This window comes from Piliocolobus tephrosceles, chromosome 4, assembly GCF_002776525.5.
Source record: "Piliocolobus tephrosceles isolate RC106 chromosome 4, ASM277652v3, whole genome shotgun sequence".
NCBI classification, from domain to species: Eukaryota; Metazoa; Chordata; class Mammalia; order Primates; family Cercopithecidae; genus Piliocolobus; species Piliocolobus tephrosceles.
In genome coordinates, this window is record NC_045437.1 from 93682663 (window position 1) to 93705440 (window position 22778).

Consider the following 22778-nt stretch of genomic DNA (forward strand, 5'->3'; position numbering starts at 1 on the left):
CAGTGGTGAAGGATGTAGGTATATAATGCAGGTAAAGTGCAAAACCCCAAACCCAGCATGTATCAGGGACTTAACCTCATCCATTTGTTCACAATATTTACTCTGATATTTATTCATCCGTCTGCTGTAATTACCGTGCTAGACACTGAGGATGCAGCAGTGAATCAGGCAAGCATCCTCCCCTCATGGAGTTTACAGTCTTTTGGGGGATACACGCAGTAAATATGATTACTGTAAATAAACTGCTATGAAGAAAATATGCCAGGGGTACGCTAGTAACTGGGGAGATGTGGCCTGCAGTGAACTGCATGGTTTTGGGGAAGGTGATTTGAGCCGAGACCTCTCAAAGATAAAATGCCCCTTTCTAGTGAAAAGTTGGTGAAAACTTTCTAGTGAAAAGCCAGGCAGAGAGAAGAAAAAGTGCAGAGGCTTAAAGACAGGAGAACCAAGTGGTAGCCCAGGAACAGAAGGAGACTGAGTGTCTGCAATGTTGTGAGAGAGTGAACCAGGAGAGCCTGTGGGAACTGGCACCAGAGAGGTCCTCAGAAGCCAGGTCATCAAGGTCATGGACACATGGGAAGGAGGGATTTGGAATTTACTGCAAGAACAATAGGCAGGGTTCAAGAAGCCACGGTCAGTTATGGGCTGACTTGTAGTCTTAAATGTGAAAAATGTTTTGCTATTGGCAAAGTGGCAAGGGGCAGGCCAGTTAGGACAGTATTGCAATAGGCAAGGCAAGAGATGAGAAAGGACTGGATGGGGTTAAGAGCAGAGAGACATGGTGCATGTGCTGAGAGAGGACCAGCAGGACTTGCGTAATTAGATGTATGGGGAAGGAAGGACTCAGGATGACTCATATTTTATATGTCCATAGTTTGCTCTCCATTATGATAACATCTCGGGCTCTTTAATTTTCGTGCCCTGCTTCAGGGTCTTTGCACCTGATGTTTCCTCTGCACACAATACTGCTCTAGATATCAGCATTTCCTTCAATATCTTCTCAAATGTCTCCTAATCATCCTATAAAATGGCACCAACCCTCTACCCCAATCCCTCTCCTTGCCTTATTCATCTTCAGAGCATGTAACTACTTGACATCAGTTGATTTGTCTGTAATTGTCTGATTCCCACAGCAGAAATTTCAGCTCCATGACAGCAAAGGTTTTGTCTGTCTGTTCACTGTTATAGCCACATAACCTAAAACCATGTGTGGCATATATGTCTTGAATGAATACAAATGAATGAATGAAATGCTTTGTTGCTATAGATCTTGTCTATGGATGACTACCTTTCTGGTCAAGCCTTTGTACAGCTCTTCAGTCATAACACAGAATATCTCTGCTCTAGACCTCACTGGAGTTCAAGGTTGAATTATTATATGCAAGTTAATTTGACAAGCCTGGATGAGGCTACTGAAAACTGGAAAAAACTACGAGACTGTAACAACCCTTCATTCTTTTCCATTTCCAAAGCACTCTCCCCATCTCAAGCTAGAAAATAGTATAACCAGACTACACAATGGAACCACTCCTTAAAAAGTTAATATTAGCCTCTCAGCTTTTATCTAAATGTACCATAGTTTAAGAGCCATGTCAAATTTGTTCCACAACTTTACTATATGAAACCTTATTATAGAAGGGACACCACAGAACTCAATGGCCCACACATCAAAGTCCTTGAATTTAGGACTGAAGAAAAGTCTGCTTTTGTAGAAAACGTGTATGCTTCATGTTCTCTTTTACCAGACAGTGAGAATAACTCATACTGATTCCTCATTTTTCCTTGACTTCTAGGAATCTCTGTGATAAATTCAGGGGACAATTGCGAGAATTATCCTCAGCCATAAGTCCCTCACATGGTTATCACCTGTCCATTATGTATCTTTTTGCCCTTCATTTTAACATTTCTTTTATACATGGATCTTAAAGCTGCCTGAAATTCTGTCTGAAGGTAGATGGTTATATAATAAGTGACAGGGAACCATGAACTTGGATGGTTTATAAAGAGCCTAGATTCCAGATCTGCCTCTTTAACAGTAGCTGGATGACCACTTCAGTCATTTATACCTCAATGCTCACTTTTAACATCCTTAAACAGGGACATATTGTCTCAAGTAATTTTTCTTCAAGTCTGAAGGTTTTAAATGGCAGAGCTAAGACCTCTTAACATGTCTGAGAAGAGGCACAGTTTTCACTAGTTTAATTGCCACTGATTTATGCTGCTGTCAGTACCATACCATCCAAAAATAACTTCTAAATGACAAAATCCATTTCTAACTCACCACACCCTCAAACTATTTTGTCTACCCCATATTAATTAGCTAATTTTCACTTAAGATTGAAAAGATATATATATATATATATATTACCTCTTCAAGCCATGTTCTTGTGGAGAATTGATTTGTTGTACCCATTACCATGTGGGCTATGGAATGTGAGCCAAGTTCAAACCTAGAGAGGGAAATATTCAAAAATGGGTTGTAAAATATTCATTTAACATATATTTTAAGGGCCTCCTATATATAATACCTTTTAACTAAAAACTGATGGGTGTGAAAGTATAAAATATGATGTCTATCCAATGTGTTAAGATCTAGCTCTAAAGAATAATACACACCAACAGCTTAATAAAAAGTTAAATATCCAACAGAACATGACAGAGGCAGGAAGTGCTATACGAGTTAGACAATGACAGATGCAAACAAGCAAATGTGCTCGTGGAAGGCCTGGGCTGAACTCTGAAGAGGAAGGCTTCATAAGTCCATGGGCTCACGAAGGGGTTATGCCAGATGGAATGGAAAACACCCCTGTACATATTCACAAATTAGCACTGAATTTCAGTTTTATATTTTCTACAAATATTTTAAGTACTTCTACTGCCTATCTTCAATAAAAAAAGTACCTTTAGATTGTTACTGTTCTTCTACAAACAACAAGGCTGAAACACAGTAAGGTTATGAACTTATTCAGTCACAGCACAATTTTTGGCACCACTTACTTCTGTACAAGTTTGTTCCAGTTTTCCCTCAGAAATTTCCAGGCCAGTGGGTATCCTACTGGGTTCCTGCCAATGAGTACAAGAATTTCTGGAAACTCCTGAGTTTTTATTTTATCTCCCTTAAAGCTTTCATCTAGTAGCCTGAAAGGATTAAGAAAAGAAATGTTAGCAATGAATAAGTGGTGAAACAGTTATGAATCACTGCAATAAAATTACTTGTAAAAGAAAAAAAAGTCTGCCAATAACAAAGGTTAAAAAGATAAATGGGTAACCAGAATCCTGATAAACCCACTATAGCTATATAATAAAAACTAACATTTATATAGTATTCTCATATACCCTCTCATTTGCTCAAAAGAATAGTTAAGGAAGATTTATTTTATTTATTTATTTATTTATTCTAGTAAATATTTTAAATATGTTGTCTTTTTAAAGATATACAAATGTATATGCCTTTAAATATTTTTCCTGACACCTGGTTCTCCCTAATTATTTGCCTTTCTTATTAGATGTATGCTGACTTGCAGTATGTTCCCAGCAGAATAGACAATTCCTGGCCAAGGAAACAAAAATAGATGCCAGAATGATCTAATCTAATCTAATTTTCCTTGGCCACATGAACATGAATGAATGACTGACTCACCTTTGAAGCTTTTCCTTATTTTGGGTTGTGCAGAGGGCAAATTCAATTTGGTTTTTCTCAGTACTGGACAAAGAAGACTGATATTTACTATAAAGAAAATCCCAGCCTTCTGTGCTCTGGGCCCCCACAGCAAACACTGCCAAGGTCACATCGATAGGCAGGCTATAGAAAGGAACACACGATGAGAATCTGAGATGCGGTAAGTATGTTTATAGGCATAATGGTGACCAGTTATGAACTGCTAAACTGTCCCCATGATCAGAGAAGCATAACTGAAAATATAAACAAAAACGACCGATTTCCTTCAGTTACACTTTGTAAAAAAAAGGCAAGAGAAAACTACCTAAAATTAGGTTTTAAGTAGCCTTCTCAAAAATGTAATGTGAAATGCCATTTTTATAAATACCTACATATTTAAATAATGATGCTGGGTGACTCCATATGGGATCACCTTTCAAGTCAAAAGAAAGAAATTCAAACTATGTTCAAAATGTACACCATGATCACAAGTCAGGACTGCAGTAGGACCACTGTTTGGATTTCTTTAAGCTGAAGCATGTAGATTGTTGGCATAAATGTTTCCTGGGTGGGGTTTAAGCTCCAAATGTAAAAGGATTGAAATGTAGCTGAATAGGGATTTCCAGATATGGTAAAATCCTACCTTGCTTAGACAGCATCAGCAATTACTATGCATCCCTGTCAGGGACTTCAGAAGCCCAAAGAAGCTACCATAAAATACAGTGCCTGTGTTTCTCTATGGCATGGCTGTCACAGTTTAAAACGATTTTGCATTGCCTATACAAAAATGGGAATTATTCCAATACCATCCTAACTCCCCAGATATTTGACTTTTATGCACAAAAGTTCCCTCCTAGCATTTCTTAAAGTTGAGAGATACATAGATAAATCTTAAAAAGTAATTTATTTTCCAAAACAGGGCAGCAGGGGAGACACTTGTACATTTTGTTTTCCCTAATGTTTAGTACCAATGATGGAAAACAGAAAAGATACCCTTCACATCAACAAATTGGTTATTCAGTAAGGACTGACCTCAAGTTTCCATTGGATTCCCTCCACTTCCTGAAATAGCCTTCTGCCCTCTGTACACACGGCTGATACTTGCGCACACAGGCGAGGAGGAGTAGCTGACTCCGCAGCATTCGCTCTGAGACCGAGCCTTCGTCTGTCCACGTCTGCTTATCAATGAGGTCCCTTAGCAGCCTGATGAGGAAGGCCTGAGGGCATTGCACAGGGGAACAGGGACTAGTATTGTCACAGGTCATTTCATGTTAATATAATCCATTATGGTCTCAGATGATGGGGGCTAATTTTTAAAGCATAATCTAACTTTTACTGTATAAATCATGCAGCACTGTTTATATTTAATTATAAAAGGGTCAAAACCAATAAATGATGAATGACTTTCATATTTTCATAACAAACTTTTATAAGATATCCTATCTACTTAAAGTCAGGATGAATTGCCACTTTTAAAACAAACTCAGAGTTTATATGACTAAATTCTGAGAGCAAATTATGCAACAAGACTTCATGACATTTTGCCAAGAATAACAATTTTGTGCCTCTTCCTCAAGTACTATGAAGAGTCCCAGAAAATCTGAATGTCAGCCATCATAGTAGGAAAGGAAAATGAAATAAAAGGTTTGTGAAAGGAAGGAAAAAACAAATCCATGCAAATTAAGCAGAGTCTAAGAATGCCATTTCTATTTTTAGTGCCAAATAAAACCAAAATTTTTGCTAATCCATCTAAATACTGAATTAATATTTATTTGCTTTTCCTTAATATGTATATAAAGATACACACAAACATACACACACACGATTAACATTCTTTTTAACACAAAAGAAATAATAATTACATAACTATTTTATTTCAGGCTTTTACCTTGAATTGAGTTTCCACTTCATTCATATCTCTTTTCTCCATTAACTTATACATAGGAATCAGCTCATTCAAACCTTGAAATACGGGCATAATTTCAGTTTCATGTTTCAAGTACAGGGATAAATCCAAGGCCTTTTCAATGGACAGCTTCCCAATGCTGAACAAGAGACACTGTGGTTAGTGGTTTAAAAGTAAATCCAGGAAGTCAACATTTTGCTTCAAAATATATTTTAGTCTTCTAGCAAAACAAGCAATCAGATACAAATGGATAACTACTTATAAATAGATAACTACGGCCAGGCACGGTGGGTCATGCCTATAATCCCAGCACTTTAGGAGGCCAAGGCGGGTGAATCACCTGAGGTTGGGAGTTAGAGACCAGCCTGGCCAACATGGTGAAACCGTGTCTCTACTAGAAATACTTAAAACAGTCAGGCATGGTGGCACGTGCCTGTAATCTTACGTACTTGGTACTTGGTACTTGGGAGGCTGAGGCGGAAGAATTGCTTGAACCTGGGAGGCAGAGGCAGTGAACTGAGATGGTACCACTGCACTCCAGCCTGGGCGACAGAGTGAGACTCCATTTCCAAATAACTAACTAACTAACTAAATAAATAAATAAATTAATTAATATATAAGTCTCTTTTCTGTCACATGTAACACAACATCTGGCATGTTTACACTAGGGAGGAAGTTTCTCAAACAGTAACATCCAGGGCTAACGTGTGGAAAAGTCAGAATGGAAGCACATCAGCGTCTGTCCCTGCGAAACACTGGATTGCGTGCTGAACTTCTAGAGCAAGCAAGGGATTTCCATCAAAGACCCTTTAGGAAGCCTGGTCAAACAGACTATCATCTGGTCAAAACTATGAGTCCCTGGAGGAAACACATTTTCTTCTCCATTTCAAAAGACACTGCATATCATTAGAAACCCTTCATTACAGAGGGTTAGTGTTAAAAACCTCAGTGGTAGGGTATATATTATATAAGTTAAAAAAAGAAAAAACAAAAAGCCCTCTACGGCTCAAGCAGAAATATTCTACAGAGGGGAATTTTTTTAGGCAGAAAGAAACAGCTAGGTAAGCAACCCTTAACTTTCTCCCCCATTGCTTTTTCTCACTTCAGGAGGCCCAGTATGGTGGTGAGAAGAACCAGAAGGCACTCAAAATTTAGGCCAGAAGGATATAGGTATGAGGAGAAACAGAGAGAATCCTTCCCACCTGCATGCTTCCTCTTAGGACTTTAGATGTGCCTACATGTTGAAGAAGTTTGAGTTTTAGGCTTTGGGAGCATTTCCTTAAAAACCGTTGTCATGGGGGTTAAAAAAAAAGGAGGGGGTTAGTGTTAATTCTGTCCTCACACACTCAGAGATCATTTGGTTGGGCTACATTTTATGAGCTATATTCCATAAAGATACTGAAAAGTTCAGGTATCTGGTTTAGGAAAGAAAACAAAAATCCCTTCTTTAATCCAAGAAATGTAATGCAAACAACTTGGGCCTGTGTCACTTAGTCTTCTAAAAAGCCTTCAAGGCTGTTAAAGACCCAGTGATGGGAGAAACCTGATCCGGTATAGCAGCGCCAGAAGAAGCTGAGGGACCACGCCACCGCAGGGACAAGGCAAGGAGTTTCGCCAGGATGTTGATCTCCTGATTATCTACACTTCTGCCTCAGTATGATCTAAACTGTTAATGAGAAAGATTAAGATACAGATTCCTTCCTTCAAGTGCCTTAGTAGTCACAGACAGGAGGTTAATTATAAGGCTAAAAGCAATCTTGGGTTGTTAGAAGAACTTGGAGGAAAACACCTTTCAACTTCTTGTTATCTATCAATCATTTTTGTCTTTAGAAATCAAGAATTTGAACAATAACAGCTGCTTTCAGAAATAAACCAAGACTTTGTGCAGCGTGTATTACCTGACGAGCTGAAATGCATTGTTAATGAGACTCGCCCGATCATTACTGCTGACTGCTGTGTGTGTTCCTTTTAAAAGGCCAGTCAAAGAGTCCCATCCATCATCCTCGTAATGCACAATGTAATAGCCATTCATGCCCACATTAAATTTGATCCATTCCACCTCTTCTGGGAGGATGAGCACATCTAGAGTAAATAAAATAAATCAAAGCTCCATTTGCTCCCTTGCCTGATGAAAGCTTTTCTGATCAGAGACTGGGCAAGGAAATTAGAGAAGAGTTTAATACTGAACAATCTGAAATCATCACTTATTTCTTTCAGAAACCAGAAAACAGCAACTCAATAGACAAAAGCTAACACTAGCTTTAGACATCAATTTTGTGAGACTTATAGATCTATGAAAAGAATGCAACTACGTATCTGGCCATACATATGATATAAAACAGTAATGTTAACAAAGTAATAGGGAATGTTCACAGGTAATCCCTCCTTTTTAGCATTATATAATTCAACTATAATCTCTATCTGGCAAGATACTGGCCATTCTTCTTTGAAACCAGAAAGTATTTTCAATCTGATCCCTTTTGCTTTAACCGAGATAAACAGCAAAAGAAATAACATTTTAACCCTACACATTTTCACATTCCTCCTTGAATTAAACTGGTTGTTTCCAAAATAAATTACCTGTTTTTGTTTTTAGCAAAAATCGATGGACCATGTCTGATTTGCTGGTGATGAACGTCAATGGAACATGCCACAGGTACCTAAAAGAAAGGAGAGATGGATTGTTCATTTGTTGATTCAATTCAACAAGCAGTTATTAAATCACCGATCATGTGCCAGGCACTGGTTAGTTAGAACAAGATAGTACCAAACTGCTACAGCCAAGCTCTCAAAACATCCCCAGTCTGTTTTCCAACTTTGCAGGGAGTGTCAGCTCAGGCACTATTTCTTTTTCTTGGACTCCTTGAGCAGAGCTAAGAATTTGGACTCAAGTGAACCCTGAAAGCCTTTTTACAGTGATTGGCTGATTGCATCTCAGAGGCCTAACTTCAGGAGTCATGTGCCTCCTGAATCGTATACTAGGAAGGACACAACATCACCTCCTTGGGATTCCTGTCAATGATACATAAACTGAATCTGATCATGAAGAAACAGCAGAAAATCCAAACTGAAAGACATTCTATAAAATAACTGACCTGTATTCTTCAAAAATGTCAATATCAAGAAGCCCAAAAAAGACTAAAAAGCTATTTCAGAAAAACATGGAGACCAAAAGGATGCAACAACTAAATAAAATATGTGATCCTATATTAAATCTTAAGTCAGAATTTGTTTTCTATTTTGCTCTAAAGATATTTTTAGGACAACTGGAAAAAGCTGAATGGGATTTATAGATAACAGTATTGTATCAAGTTTATTTCCCAATTTGGATAATTGTACTGTGGCTATGGTTATATAAGTGAATGTTCTTGTTTTTGTTTGTTTGTTTGTTTGGAGATGGAGTTTTGCTCTGTCGCCCAGGCTGGAGTGCAGTGGTGGGATCTCAGCTCACTGTAACCTCCACCTCCTGGGTTCAAGCAATTCTCCTGCCTCACCCTCCTGAGTAGCTGGGCCTACAGGCGCCTGCCACCACACCCACCTAATTTTTGTATTTTTAGTAGAGATGGCATTTCACCATGTTGGCCAGGCTGGTCTCGAACTCCTGACCTCACATGATCCTCCTGCCTCGGCTTCCCAAAGTGCTGGGATTACAGGCGTGAGCCACCGTGACTGGCCATAAGTGTTCTTGTTTTTTAGAAAATACTATGCTGAAGCACTTAGGTTTGAAGGGGAATCATGTCACCAACTTACTGTCAAACAGTTCAGAAAAACACATGCCAAGTATATACATATAGAGATATGTATATGGGTGTCTATGTAGATAGATGGATATCGATTAATCAAGATTTAAAGGCTCCTTAATCCTTTTGGGAAGATGGGGGAGGGAGGTATATACACACACACACACATATATATCCACACAAACATATATATATATATGTGTGTGTATATATATATATACACACAGAGAGAGAGAGAGAGAAAGGAGAGAGAGAGAGGTGAAGAAAGTAAAGGAATAAAGAGTTAACATGTATCTAGGTAAAGGATATATAGGAATTTGTTGTGCTATTCTTGTAACTTCTCCATACGTCTGAAATTGTTTCAAGATAAAAGAATTTTTTAATGGTATCCATCCAGGGTCAATCAAGTTGCAGCATCTTGTTTCTAATAATATTCTTCTATAGCATTAAGCTGACGAACAAATCTAACTCAGAAGACAACTGAGTCTCTCATAATTCTCAGAAATCACCTAAATTTTTTTGTCCTCAGCTCCAACCAAATGCTAGGCACTATTGTAATCTAGTAGCAGTTGCTTAGGTTGGAGCTGATTTCAAGCCAGTAACCAGAAATTACCATCATATCAAATTACAAAATATGAGAATGTTAAAGTAATTATATCATCAACTTTACTGAGAATAACCAAGGTTTAAAGCCTCCTTAATCCTTTTGGGAAGATGGGGGCAGGGAGTATAAGTCAACTTCATAGGATACACAGATGCAGTTGAAATATTTTAGCAATAGCGGTAAGGGCATTATTTTAAAAACAAGGTTCCATCCTCCAAGGCAGACGTTACCTAGACAACAAAACAAATTTTACTCTATGAGCATTACCCAGTGTCCGGGGCGCCTTCAGAGCCCTTCATGTAGTGCTCTTGCTTCATGTGTACATTCCTCCCCCTCACTGTGATGGTTATCAGGGGAAAACCCTTCTGCAGTGTCCAAGTGTTCATCATGGTTTTCACATCCAGTCCTTCCTGATGCCAATGCTGGTGTGTACACAAAAAGGCAGACACATCACCCACTTAACCCAACTCTAAGAAAAGACAGGACACCAGCTTGTGCTCAGTCACTACCAGTTGCCAACCTCCCCTCTTTGGAGTGTTTTCTGATCCCTTTCTCAGTGTGATGTTCCCAGCCATCACACCTCCATTAAAGCACCAACTGTTGGCGTGTTATTTTCTTCCACTACACATACGTGTCTAAAGGACAGGTAGCATACCTAGTTCTGCCGGGCACACTTTGGGGCTGGCAATAACACTGGGCACAAAGCAGGTATGTGAATGAATGAAGGAGGAGAAGGGAGAGAAAGTGCCAGGTTTTCAATACCTACATAACTATGCTGGTTTCAGACAAGCAAGGTGGAAACAATGTTCAGTCAAGAGCCTGTGTTTCGAAAGTGAGAACACAGAGATGACCCATACTCAACAAATAGTGGGAACTCAACGGGAGCTGTTTTTTGATACTAAAAAAGCTTTTAAGAAATTATTTAAAAGGTAGTAAAGACTGAATGTGGTGGCTCATGCCTGTAATCCTAGCACTTTGGGAGTCTGAGGTGGGTGGGTCACCGGAGGTCAGGAGTTCAAGACCAGTCTGGCGAACAAGGCGAAACCCAGTCTCTACTAAGAATACAAAAATTAGCTAGGCGTAGTGGCGCATGCCTGTAATCCCAGCTACCTGGAAGGCTGAGGCAAGAGAATTGCTAGAACCGGGGAGGCAGAGGCTACAGTGAGCTGAGATCGCACCACTGCACTCCAGCCTGGGTGACAGACTGAGACTCTGTCTCAAAAAAAAAAAAAAAAAAAAAAAAAAAAGAGTATTACTAAAAAGATAACATGTGCCACAGGACAAATCTAGAAACTACTGAACAAAGCAATCTCTAGGAACAAAAAAAGCCAAGAAAGTAAAAAATATAAAAAGAAAAAAGAAAGACAAAATTCTGTTGAATCCCCAGACTCACCCTCAGCTTCCTCTGAAAACATCCCACAAGTCCAGATGAACAGAGACTCAGGCTGTTTTGTGACTAGATGTTATGAATACTTTATAGCTTAGCAGTTAAAAACATGAGTTAGATCTAAATTCACATATCTGCTCTGCAATTTACCAACCAAATGTCTTTGTATTTCATGTTCTCAACTTTAAAAATAGGGATACTAATAGTACCCGGCTCACAGGTTTATTATGAAGAGTAAAGGAGATAATACATGTAAGTGCTTAACATGTGCCTGATTCATGGCAAGTGTTCAAGAATGCTCAGTGCCACTGTCTTTGTACAAATGCAGAACTTTGGAAATGACTGACATATCCTTTTGACTGCTACAATGCAGCCATAATCTGCTATAGAAATGTCATAAATTCACTGCTTTACATAGTGAAGCTGAAGAAATCAGTATCAGCGAGAAGTATTACCAAGGAAAGCTCTGCAACCCTCCTGTATAGACACATTTTAAGAAAAACTGAAAAAGATTATGAGTCTGGTATAGTTTAAATGCAGTCTTATCTGGAATGAGGGTGATATAGTCACGGACCTCAGAAAGTTTGGCACAGAGCTATCTTTCAAAGAATATGTAGTAAAAGAATGTGCTTGGGGGAACATGTACAGATATAGAAACTTACTGAGAATGAAGATGAATGTTGACTTCCAGAGCAAAAGCCATCCATCCCTTTTACACCGTATGTAGGGCAAATCTAAAAACCAAAACTAAACACATCACTCTTATTTCTATAGAAAACAATTATTCTCCTCAGAGGGATTAAGATGATTCTGGGGAAACAAAACAAGATGATAAGCCTGTCAATCCCAAATGCAGAGATATTCAAAAACATACTCACACTTGCCATACTATCCCACAGGTCCTCGTTTTTTGTATTTTTATAGCTATGCTTCTGGAGATACCGTATAATACCACTTTTAAATGCATCAGCACTAAGGTACTCCCTTAGCATATTCAGAATACAAGCTCCCTGAAAAGATAATAGAAATAACTGTTATCTATAGTTTGGTTGCAATCTCATCTGAAATCACATATTATTTTGCAATAAAACACATTTCTTTGAAAATGCAACTGCAGTAACATTGTTAATGTCTGGCAATTTGTGAAACAGCATAAGCAGGTTAAACTTGGACCCGTTTAGGCAGGGGATTTGTCTAATGTGATTGTTTATGCTCTGAGCCCACTGGGGCCCTTATTTTCTATCAGTAGCCAGACCTCCTCATGGGACAAATTGGCATCATCTGCCAACTCCTTTTGTTCACATGTGAGTGGATAATGGTAAAGATTAAACATTGGACCTTCAGCTACTACCTGGCTCTCCCACTGCCACTCCAGGGCAGGACTAGGGAGAGGCCAGTACAATAAGGGGTGGAGCATTAGAGATGGAAGCAGAGGTAGATGTCAGGGAAGGAAAAGTGGGTATGTCCAGGGAGCCCAGGCAGCCTTGAGCATGGAGGGCTGATGGAGCTGGAGAAAGGGAACAAGAGTCTTCCCAGACACCCTGTATTCTTGGGTAAAGGATTCTTTTCCCCTCCACTCCCATTACCACGGATGGCGAGTCACAAACTCAAATGCCTCCAGTGGCATATGACAGGGCATATAAATAAAGGAAATAGTCCAATGATGAGAAGAACGCTCTTTTACATTCTTTTTCCCCTGGACTTTCAATGGAAACATGCAAGCAGAAAGACTTTTCTATTTGCTACCAGTAAAACAACAGCCAAGCACAATGGTAACTGGTAACACATTCTCAGCCTCAGTGAGAAGAAAACAGAACAGTTGGGAATGGTAGGGGAAGTGGAAAAGCAGAGCCTTGATCTTACAAAGAGAGAACAACAACTTAGCTCCAGCTTATGCTGCAAAGGAAATACCATGGCAAAATCCTCCTTTTTCTTCCCCAGGAGAAGCTAGAAATCTGGATTTTACATAAAATCTCCCAATCATTAAACTGTTGGCAACAATTTCCAACTCTATTACTAAACACACTGTGCAAGACAATTATTTGCATCTCAACAATATTAACCATTGCTGAAGGCCTTGAAAAGTAAGTTACACGAGGGCAGGAATTTTTGTCTAGTACAAAGTTGATGCTCAATCAATACCTATTTGTTGAATGATAAATAAAAGCAGAGTTTCTGTAAGCCATGAATTTTCAACCCAAGAAAGAATATATGAAGAATTCCCCATAAAATAGTCTTTAGGGTTATGAGCCAAACTGCAAGTTAGGCCTAAAAGAGTTAACTCCAGCCAGCCGTGTCAAGAGAGAAGGCATTCAATGTGGGTTTAACCCCACAACCTTCCCTATAACTTCTCCACCCCAGTATGTATAACTTTAGTATCCAAACTGTATCCTTTTACTCAATCTCCTTGTACCTTATCATAAGAAACATCATCAAACATCTCCCGGATCTGAGCAGGATTCTCCACAGGTGTAGACACAGGGTGTGAGGAATTTAAAGCATCTACCTCCATTGCATCAAAACATTTGCCAAAGAAATAATCTTCCTATTGAGACAGAAAAAAGAAAACATCACCTATGATTTACATTTAGATAAAAAATGTCAAAGGTGGGACGTTTTATCTGAGGCAAGAAGTCCATACTTCACATTTTGGGGGCAACTTATTCCATATTTCCTAATATTTATGAAACAAAATAGAATTAATATATTCTAAAAACCACCCAAGAAACAATGATTTTAGGTAAACATTATAGATTTTGTTCATCTTAAATACTTTAGAATAAAGAAAAATTCGTATTAATCTAAAAACGAAACGATGATGCCTATAGCCAAACAGTAACAAAACAAGAAACTAAACTGCATAGTAATTTCAACATTTCCAATCATTGTCTGTACTGTTTTAGAGCAAAGATATTTACCTTTAAAAACATGTAACGAAAAGAAATGGAGAACTTTAACCAGCTTTATTAGAGCACATTAGCTCAATAGGATAATATGTATCCATAATCATTTTTATTACTAAAGATTATGTAGAAACGTAAGAAAATATTTATGATCCATTATAATGCAATATTGATATGTACTTTCTAATTATGTACACAGGCAGATGAAAATAGGCAGTAATAAATATTCATAAATGTATATTTTAAATAATGTTATGTGGCAGATGAAAATAGGAATAAATATTTACAAATGAAAAGCATCATTGGAGTAGGATAAAAAACTTTTACATAAAATAAGTTTAATTTTGCTATATGTGATTTTCTTAAGTTAAACATGGTGATTTAAAAAATAAACCCTATAGCAGTTCCAAAGCAATAAATTTGTGACCCAGAAGCCTAGGTTGTTATACAATCAAATGTGCAATTACCTTAAGTATATAACTCATTTGATCTGGCAAGTAGGGTCCTATTGAGATATCAGCAATCTATACCTAATAATTCTGCAATGAGCAACCTGAAGGTCAGGAAAATGAAATGGAACATTTAGGTTGCCATTATTTCTATTTCTTTGATATTAAGAAAGATAAAATTTGACAATTCACAAACAATCATAGATTCACAACTGAGTTTGTAAATAAGTCTTTGTGATGTATCTTGAAAGTTCACTAGCATTTCTGCAACACGATTCATATCTAAACCGTCAAGGAAGTTATCAATGAATTCTTTTTATAAGTTAGATAACTTATAAAAGTTATAGATTAGTCAAAGATTAGTAAATATTTTCCAGCAATATTGAACAAAACAACAAATTAACCTAAAATGTAAAGGATAAATAATTACTTACAACTTTCAGTTCAGGATGGGTCACACTGACAGACACAAACTCCATAAATTTGGCAAATCCCTCATTTAGCCAAAGATCATTCCACCATTCCATAGTGACCAGGTTCCCAAACCACTAAAAACACAACATGACTCAGTTTATTCACACATTTCCATGGAGACTGGATACCTATTATCTAGACTGGCAGCCATAAACAAAGACATTCAGAAAGAAGTATATTTTAGATGTCTAATATAAGTTTATGAATGTTAACATGTATTTTCAGGACCAATATTTAATCAAGGTAAAAATAAAAAGACTTTCAACATGTATTATAAGACATAAAAACTAATGCTTTGGAGAAACAGTTTTTCCTATGAAAAAAAAAGACAGAGTAAAAATTATAATATATAAATAGCCTTATATGTCCCATAAAAGCAATATAAATGTAGTTCATACTTTTTTAAAAGTGTGAGTGAGCTTATACCTGGTGGGCCAGTTCATGGGCCACAATCATTGTGATGCCAAGCTTACTTGATGCAGGAGACTTTTCCGCATCAAACAATAGAGCAGATTCTCTGTATGTTGTTAGTCCCCAGTTTTCCATAGCACCAGATTGAAAGTCGGGAATAGCAGCAAGATCTTGGGAAGGAAGTAATAAAATACATTACCAGTCTCAAAGCTACACATTCCCCCAAACACACTAATCTTCAGAATGGATAGGTATTTGAACCAGTTAACCGGGCATAATCATGGAGCTCTAGACTGGAAGAATCTTTCACAATGGAGAAAAAGAAGCTTAGTGACTCTGCGTCACTTTGCTATCAATGTGGCAAAGTCAGACTTGCATCCCAGGCCTTTTTTTTTTTGGAAACAGGCTCTCACTCTGTCACCCATACTGGAGTGCATTTGCAGTGGCATAATTACACCTCACTGCAGCCTCAACCTCCCAAGCTCAGGTGATCCTCCCACTCAGCCTCCCAAGTAGCTGGGACTACAGGAGTGCACCCCTACACTCAGCTAATATTTTTATATTTCTTGTGGAAAGAGGGTTTTGCCATGTTGCCCAGGCTGGTTTCAAACTCCTGGGCTCAAGTAATCCACCTGCCCGGCCTCCCAAAGTGCTGACATTACAAGACATGAGCCAAAGTGCTGAGATAACAAGACATGAGCCACCATGCCCGGCCTCTTCAGGCCTCTTGACTCCATTTCTAACCTTCTGATGAGGAGATTGGAAATTGAAAAACTTAACAATTAAAATAATTCACTCTATTTTGAATGCCCAAGACCCACATATACCTAAGAAATCAGACATACAATAGTTTTAAGGGCTCGTGTAAGAAAGAAAATGCAGACTGTCTTACACTATATACATTTATTCATTCAAAACACTTTGTTGAGCATCCTCTATGTTCCTGCCAAGCAGGTGCCAGTAAGGAAAAATGTAGCCTCTTCCCTGTGCTGTCTGCCCACTAATAAAGTTAGAAGGCAAAAGAGTCCCCATGCCATGTGCCTCAGGAACTCTATGAAGATCTGCCTTCTTCACTATCACTAGAAGTTACTGTACACATCAAAGGTGAGAAGATGCTCAGAAAGATCAACTGCAGGTTTGTCACTTGCTGGGGTTTTTGTGGCTTGAGGGGCTGCTGAGGTAACCACAGGGATGCGCCAATTATAATGACAAATCAATGACTGTGTTCATTAAATGTCATGACGTCATGTGTAGTATCTGTACAAAATCTCTACCTTGTTTGGGTAGGGGATACGGTATGTTGAAATAATCCTCATAAAAATCTAGAAGAGTCACCGCAGCATCCAGTGCATAATCTGCTTGATTTATCTTGTCTGGCACAGCATATACAGAAACCTAAAGTGGAAGGCACAAGAAAGGAATTCAAATATCTTAAGTGGCTTCTCTCCACATTGTGTAGAAGACTGACATTAATGTCCTCATATTGTGGGATATGGCTGCCAATATTAAGGAAAATAATTGGGAATTCCATTTCTTGCATTAATACTGACTGTTCCTGATTAATCCCCCTTCTGAAAACAACAACAAATGCTAGATAACATATATAAAGTCTTCTTAAATGTGTTTATAAGATGGCAAATGAGAAAGCAAGATTTAGAGGCAAAAGTGAAATGACAGCTGGACCCTCTAATGTCAGGAGAGCACTGCAGCCAGCTTTAGCCCTGATGGCAGTAGCCCAACACAGCTAGACTTGAGCTTTGGTTCTTATGGCATTGAAGGACTCAGGAGTTAAGAGACCAAGTCCAGAGCCTGCCCAAAGTAGAAAGTCTAACAGGACATACAACCCCTACATAAAGCTAATACTCAAAGGCCAGGCCTTTAATGTAAAGGTAAACTAGATATAACTACCCTTTGTCAAGGAAACTACAAGTAAAGTGATCGCTGGACCAGTAAGTACTTCCAGACACTCTGCAAGAGCAAATACAATTTCTCTCTGGAATAATCCACTTTAGACTCAGGTAACATAAGCTCACAAACATAATTCATAATACAAGCAAGGAAACAAGATACCATAAGCAAGAGCCAGCAGAAAAAACAAACCACAAAATCAAATACACAAAGAATTCAGATAAAACAATTACCAGACACAGATATATAATATGTATGCTTAATGTGTTTACAGAAATGAAAGAATTAAAAATATTAGTATAGATTAGACATTATTAAAATAATCATTTCTAAGAGATTCAGATAAGTGGCAAAACAAGGGGCAGGTGTTTTTGCTGATTAGTTTCACTGCTGAATTAAGAATGTTCCCTTCATCCGAGTCTCAAGCGTCACCTTCAAATCCCCAGGTAAGTAAAGATACCTCCACAAGAATAAGAAATCTCAGCACTAGAGGAACCCAAAGCAATTCAGCAGGGAATCCCCATCTACTCAGGCCTCAGTAAAAGCCAGCACAAATACATAAGGTATCTTCAAACAAAGCATCCCTTTCTCGCCTCAGAAAAACCAGTTTGCATTCCGAGCTATGGCACACAGTTGTATTGGTTGACCACTATGCAATGGTACCCTAATGAGGAACAAGTGTGCCTTGAAACAAGATTTTTCTCTCCAGCATTCCAGTGTTACCTGGCCCAAAACCTCTGGCCATTCCAAGCAGGTTGCTCTATCTTCCTTACCATAGCCAGAAATCCCCTGCCAGATAGTAACATTTACTTCCAAACTGCAGAAAGTCATAACCAGAAACAACCTTATAGACCATTGCAGGATCCAATCCAAGTTATACCTTCCAAAGAAGTAAATACTAAGTTCCAGAGGGAATAGGGCCAAGGTCAGAGAGTCAGTGAAGTGACTGCAGTGAAGCCAGGATCACGACTCAGGCCAGGCCACACTCTCTCCATGTTGTTGTTATTAGAACCTCACTATACAAATGAGCATCCATGACAACAGGCTGGTCAAACATCCCGGTTTGCCTGAGACTGAGGAGGTTCCCAGGATGCAGGACTTCCAGGATTTTGTTATTTGGTTTTGTCTTTGTTTGTTTGTTTAGAGACATGGTTTTGCTCTGTTGCCCAGGCTGGAGTGCACAATCATATCTCACTGAAGCCTCAAACTCCTGGGCTCAAGGGATCCTCCCACTTCAGCCTCCCTAGTAGCTAAGACTAGTAGCAGGCACAAGGAACCATGCCTGCCTAATTATTTTATTTTTTGCAGAGACAGGTTCTCACTGTGTTGTCCGGGCTGGTCTCAAACCCCTGGCCTCAAGTGATTCTTCCATGTCAGCCTCCCAAAGTGTTGGGTTTATGTTGGGTTTACAGGCACAAACCACTGTGCTCAGCCAGACTTCCAGTTTTAAAACCAGTTCCAGGCAAACCAGAACAAGTTGGTTACCATATGTGACAATCACAGACTCACCTTGACTCCACTCTTGGTTATCTTGCTGACAGACTCAAAATCTGAAATAATGAAGGCCACTAGATAGGTGCTCATCTTCACAGTGACATCAAAATGGTCTTCTATGAGTCCTTCAGCAACAGTCACAGATTTCACCTAAAATCAGAATAATTCAAATTATCAAGTAATCCAATTATGCAATACACTGAACTTGAGAAATTTCCTAATTATCAGACATAATATTAAAAGTATATCAATCCCAGCACTTGGGGAGTCCGAGGTAGGCAGATTGCTTGAGCTCAGGAGTTTGCCATCAGCCTGAGCAACATGATGAAACCTTATCTCTACAAAAAAAAAAAAAAAAAAAAATACAAAAATTAGCCCTGCCAGTGGTGCGTGCCTGTGGTCACAGCTACTGGGGAGGCTGAGGTGGGAGGATGCCTTAAGCCTGGGAGGTGGAGGTTGCAGTGAGCCAAGATTGAGCCACTGTACTCCTGCCTGGGTGACAGAGGCAGACCCTGTCTAATGACGCTTCTATAATTACTTTAAAAGTTATCTTTCCGATATCTAATTATAATTTAGATATTAAAGGTCAAACAGTTCTACTCAATTTCTTTTTTATTGAGATATAATTCATATACCATAAAACTTACCATTTTAAAGTTTACAATTCAGTGGTTCTTAATGTAATCATAAAGTTGTGCAACTATCAATACTCAGTTTCTTTTAAATAATTCAGATGGTTGCAAACAGACTAATATTTGGCATATGTGGATTGATAACCCGGATGAGACGAAGCAAAACCGAGACTGTGAGTTTTGCAAAGATGTAGCTGATCCATTTGTCCTTAAATACAGGTTTGAGAATTATCTGGCAATGCAATGTCAAGCTGTTGCGCATATACGCAACGGGGAAAATATATAACCCTGTAGTACCTAAAAGAGCTTCTGTTCTTCTGTATAATTGAAAGTAACCTATTCCTGGGCATGCTCTTGCAAAGCTTCTTCCAAACTTAGATTTGCTTCATTGGAATCACCTTTTTAAGTCCAATCAGAGAGTAAAGGTGGGGTATGGTTGATGGAGGTATAGTCTTAGAGGTCTGCCCCTAAAGAAAAAAGTCTAACACCTTAGCAATAAAAAGCATGGAGATGAGACCTTGGAAAAAGAACCAGCCAAAATTAGCCAAGTGAAACCATGGTCATGGACATTTTTCCTGTAATCCTATACTCACCTCTATTGCTCTGCCCTCATCTTTTTTTGTTGTTGTTTTGAGAGATAGGGTCTTGATATGTTGCCCCGGCTGGTCTTGGACTCCTGACCTCAAGATATCCTCTCTTCTGCCTCCCAAAGTGTTAGGATTACAACCACAAGCCACCTCACCTGGCCCTCATCCTTCTTAATACCCATCAGCCACCAACTTCTGGTCACCATTTGGTCATTCAAACCAACTCTGTTAGCCAGCCTAGGATTACTCATAAAGGATCCCAAATCATCTTTTCTTTTTAAATGCATTCTGCTTCTGCTTACCCACAACAAAAATTTCCTTTTTTTTTTTTTTTTGAGATGGGGTCTCACTCTGTCACCCAGGCTGGAGTGCAATGGTGCTATCTCGGTTCACTGCAACCTGCACCTCCCGAGTTCAAGCAACTCTCCTGCCTCAGCTTCCCAAGTAGCTAAGATTACAGACATGTGCCACCAAGCCCAACTAATTTGGTATTTTTAGTAGAGACAGGGTTTTACCATGTTGGCCAGGCTGACCTCAGGTGATCCACCTGCCTCAGCCTCCCAAAGTGCTGGATTATAGTCATGAGCCACCACACCTGGCCAAAAATGTCCATTCTCGAGTTGTGTTAATTAGTAGGAAAATAACCTGATTAAATTAATTCAAATTTAAATGTGATTAATTTCTGCCCCATGCCCAAAAGCTTCAGTGTGCCAATGGTATATATTTTGTTTTTCTGGTCTCCAAAAAGATCTTTTGAGACCCCATTGTTTTCCTCTGAGCTCAATATCTGCAGCCTGAGGTCAGGCTACTCATATTAGATTTCTGTTAGTGAGAGACATTTCTGTCCAAAGGGACAACATTGCATTAGAGGTTTTCCTAGCCTCAAAAAAAGAGAATTTTTCCTATCTTCAATAAGTGGATCCTGGATATCCATGGATTTAGACTGTAGCATCTTCGTGGAGCTTCCAAAGCTCCCGGTCTTTCTTCTGAAAGCCTACAAATTTCTCTACTAATCCTGTTTGGTCCTTCAGTCTCTCTCTCGTCTCCTTCCCATCCCTGATCCTTTATTCTCCTAGAACTTTGATTCACCAATTAAAGAACTCACTTCTGTCCCAGGGAGTCATGCCACAATACTGGGGGAGAGGACTATATTTGGAAAAAGCACATCCTGTATCTTAAATTTATGTTAGGAAAATAGCATAATTGTTTCTTGTCTTTTCATATACAAGAGTGGGAGTGGGGACAAAAGTTCTTGGCTGGTAGGAAAATTTGCAGAAGAGTGGTTTTCACAGAGGATAGCCCTCTGGCGTGGGGTGGGAGATCCGAATCTTGTTTGAGGAAGGCATCCTTATGGTATGAAGGCAGGTAGGTATAGAGTTTTAAAGTTGAGAAGTGCCATACTAGAGGTCGGTCTGTGGCTCCTGGTATCTCTCCATGCTATGATACTGCTTCCCCAGTCAGCACAGGGACAAAGGTGTTCATCCTTCAGGACTCCCGGCAAAGCCTACTCTACCCTGAGTCTCATCCCCAGTGAGTTTCTCTGAACAAAGGATGTGCTTCTAGGAGGTGTTATATACCAGCTGCCGAATGACGGCCCAGCTGATGCTTTTCTAAACTACCAGAATCAAAGGATAATGGCACTTACTGAACAGTTTTATTCATTTGGCAAGGTCATCTTCTAGCCACTTTTAAAAATCAGACGGAATGCTGTCCACATCTGCATTGAGATTGGAGAATAATGGTTTCTCTTGGGAAGCTAAGCTATCTATCATGACTTACCGTCAGCACCAGAACATTTGGAAAAGATTACTTTTATTCTCTTTTTCTGTCCGCCCAATTTTGTACATTCAGTTACAAATTATATAGTGAATATTACTATATAGTATATGTAAATTATAGAAAATAACTATATGCTAAAAATATGGCCTTACTGACAAAGCATTACCTTTAAAATCATTTTAAAAGATCATATGAGAAAATCAGGGTGAAAGTGCTTTTTGAAGGGCACTACTATTTAAACCTCACCTGAATTTCTTATACCACTTCCCTCCTATCAGCATGTATAACCTGGAATGGCACTGTTACTGAAATCTTGCATTTTTAGGGGCAATTTTTAGTTTGATTACATATAACTGTGGCTTGAAACAAAAGCACAGGTTGTAAATGAAAAGAAAAGTTAGTAACAATCTGCCAGGCAACAAAACAAAACAGGTGACCTAATGTTGACTGTCACTGGGGTAATGCAAGTCACAGAGAATCAGTAGATTTTCCTGTAGAAAATACACAGGAGTGCAGACTCACCAATGGCATATTGGAGATGGCTAGGTGCCTTGGCTCTCTTCTAATTTTGATTGAGAAACTTGCTTTGAAGGCAGGTTCATCAAAGCAGGGAAAGGCCATTCTAGCTGCAGTGGGTTCAAATTGTGTTGATGCAAGTATCCTAAAATTAAGGCAAATGAAATAAAAATTGAGCATGAAGCACCAGGAACTCTAAAACAGGTGTTGGCTTTATAAGTTACTATAAGATTGATGGATTTTACTACTAAAAAATATTTTACATCACAAAAGCTATCATAAACTAAGTTAAAAGACAAGTTAGACTGGGCATGGTCATGGTGGCTCACG

General features: G+C 38.8%; 1 protein-coding gene across 1 annotated transcript in view; it reads right to left on the bottom strand.

Annotated features, from left to right (window-relative positions):
- ERAP1 (endoplasmic reticulum aminopeptidase 1) overlaps positions 1-22778 on the bottom strand; it is a 33607-nt gene that overhangs the window by 3681 nt on the left and 7148 nt on the right. The window contains exons 3-18 of the mRNA XM_023212195.2: positions 22455-22593; positions 18950-19084; positions 16807-16927; positions 15548-15702; positions 15082-15195; positions 13709-13840; positions 12174-12305; positions 11958-12029; positions 10176-10330; positions 8145-8224; positions 7463-7646; positions 5547-5703; positions 4691-4875; positions 3641-3802; positions 2998-3138; positions 2369-2450 (exon numbers count right to left, since the gene is read on the bottom strand). Of these exons, the coding sequence (XP_023067963.1) occupies positions 2369-2450; positions 2998-3138; positions 3641-3802; positions 4691-4875; positions 5547-5703; positions 7463-7646; positions 8145-8224; positions 10176-10330; positions 11958-12029; positions 12174-12305; positions 13709-13840; positions 15082-15195; positions 15548-15702; positions 16807-16927; positions 18950-19084; positions 22455-22593 (2146 nt within the window). The remainder of the gene's footprint in view (positions 1-2368; positions 2451-2997; positions 3139-3640; positions 3803-4690; positions 4876-5546; positions 5704-7462; positions 7647-8144; positions 8225-10175; positions 10331-11957; positions 12030-12173; positions 12306-13708; positions 13841-15081; positions 15196-15547; positions 15703-16806; positions 16928-18949; positions 19085-22454; positions 22594-22778) is intronic.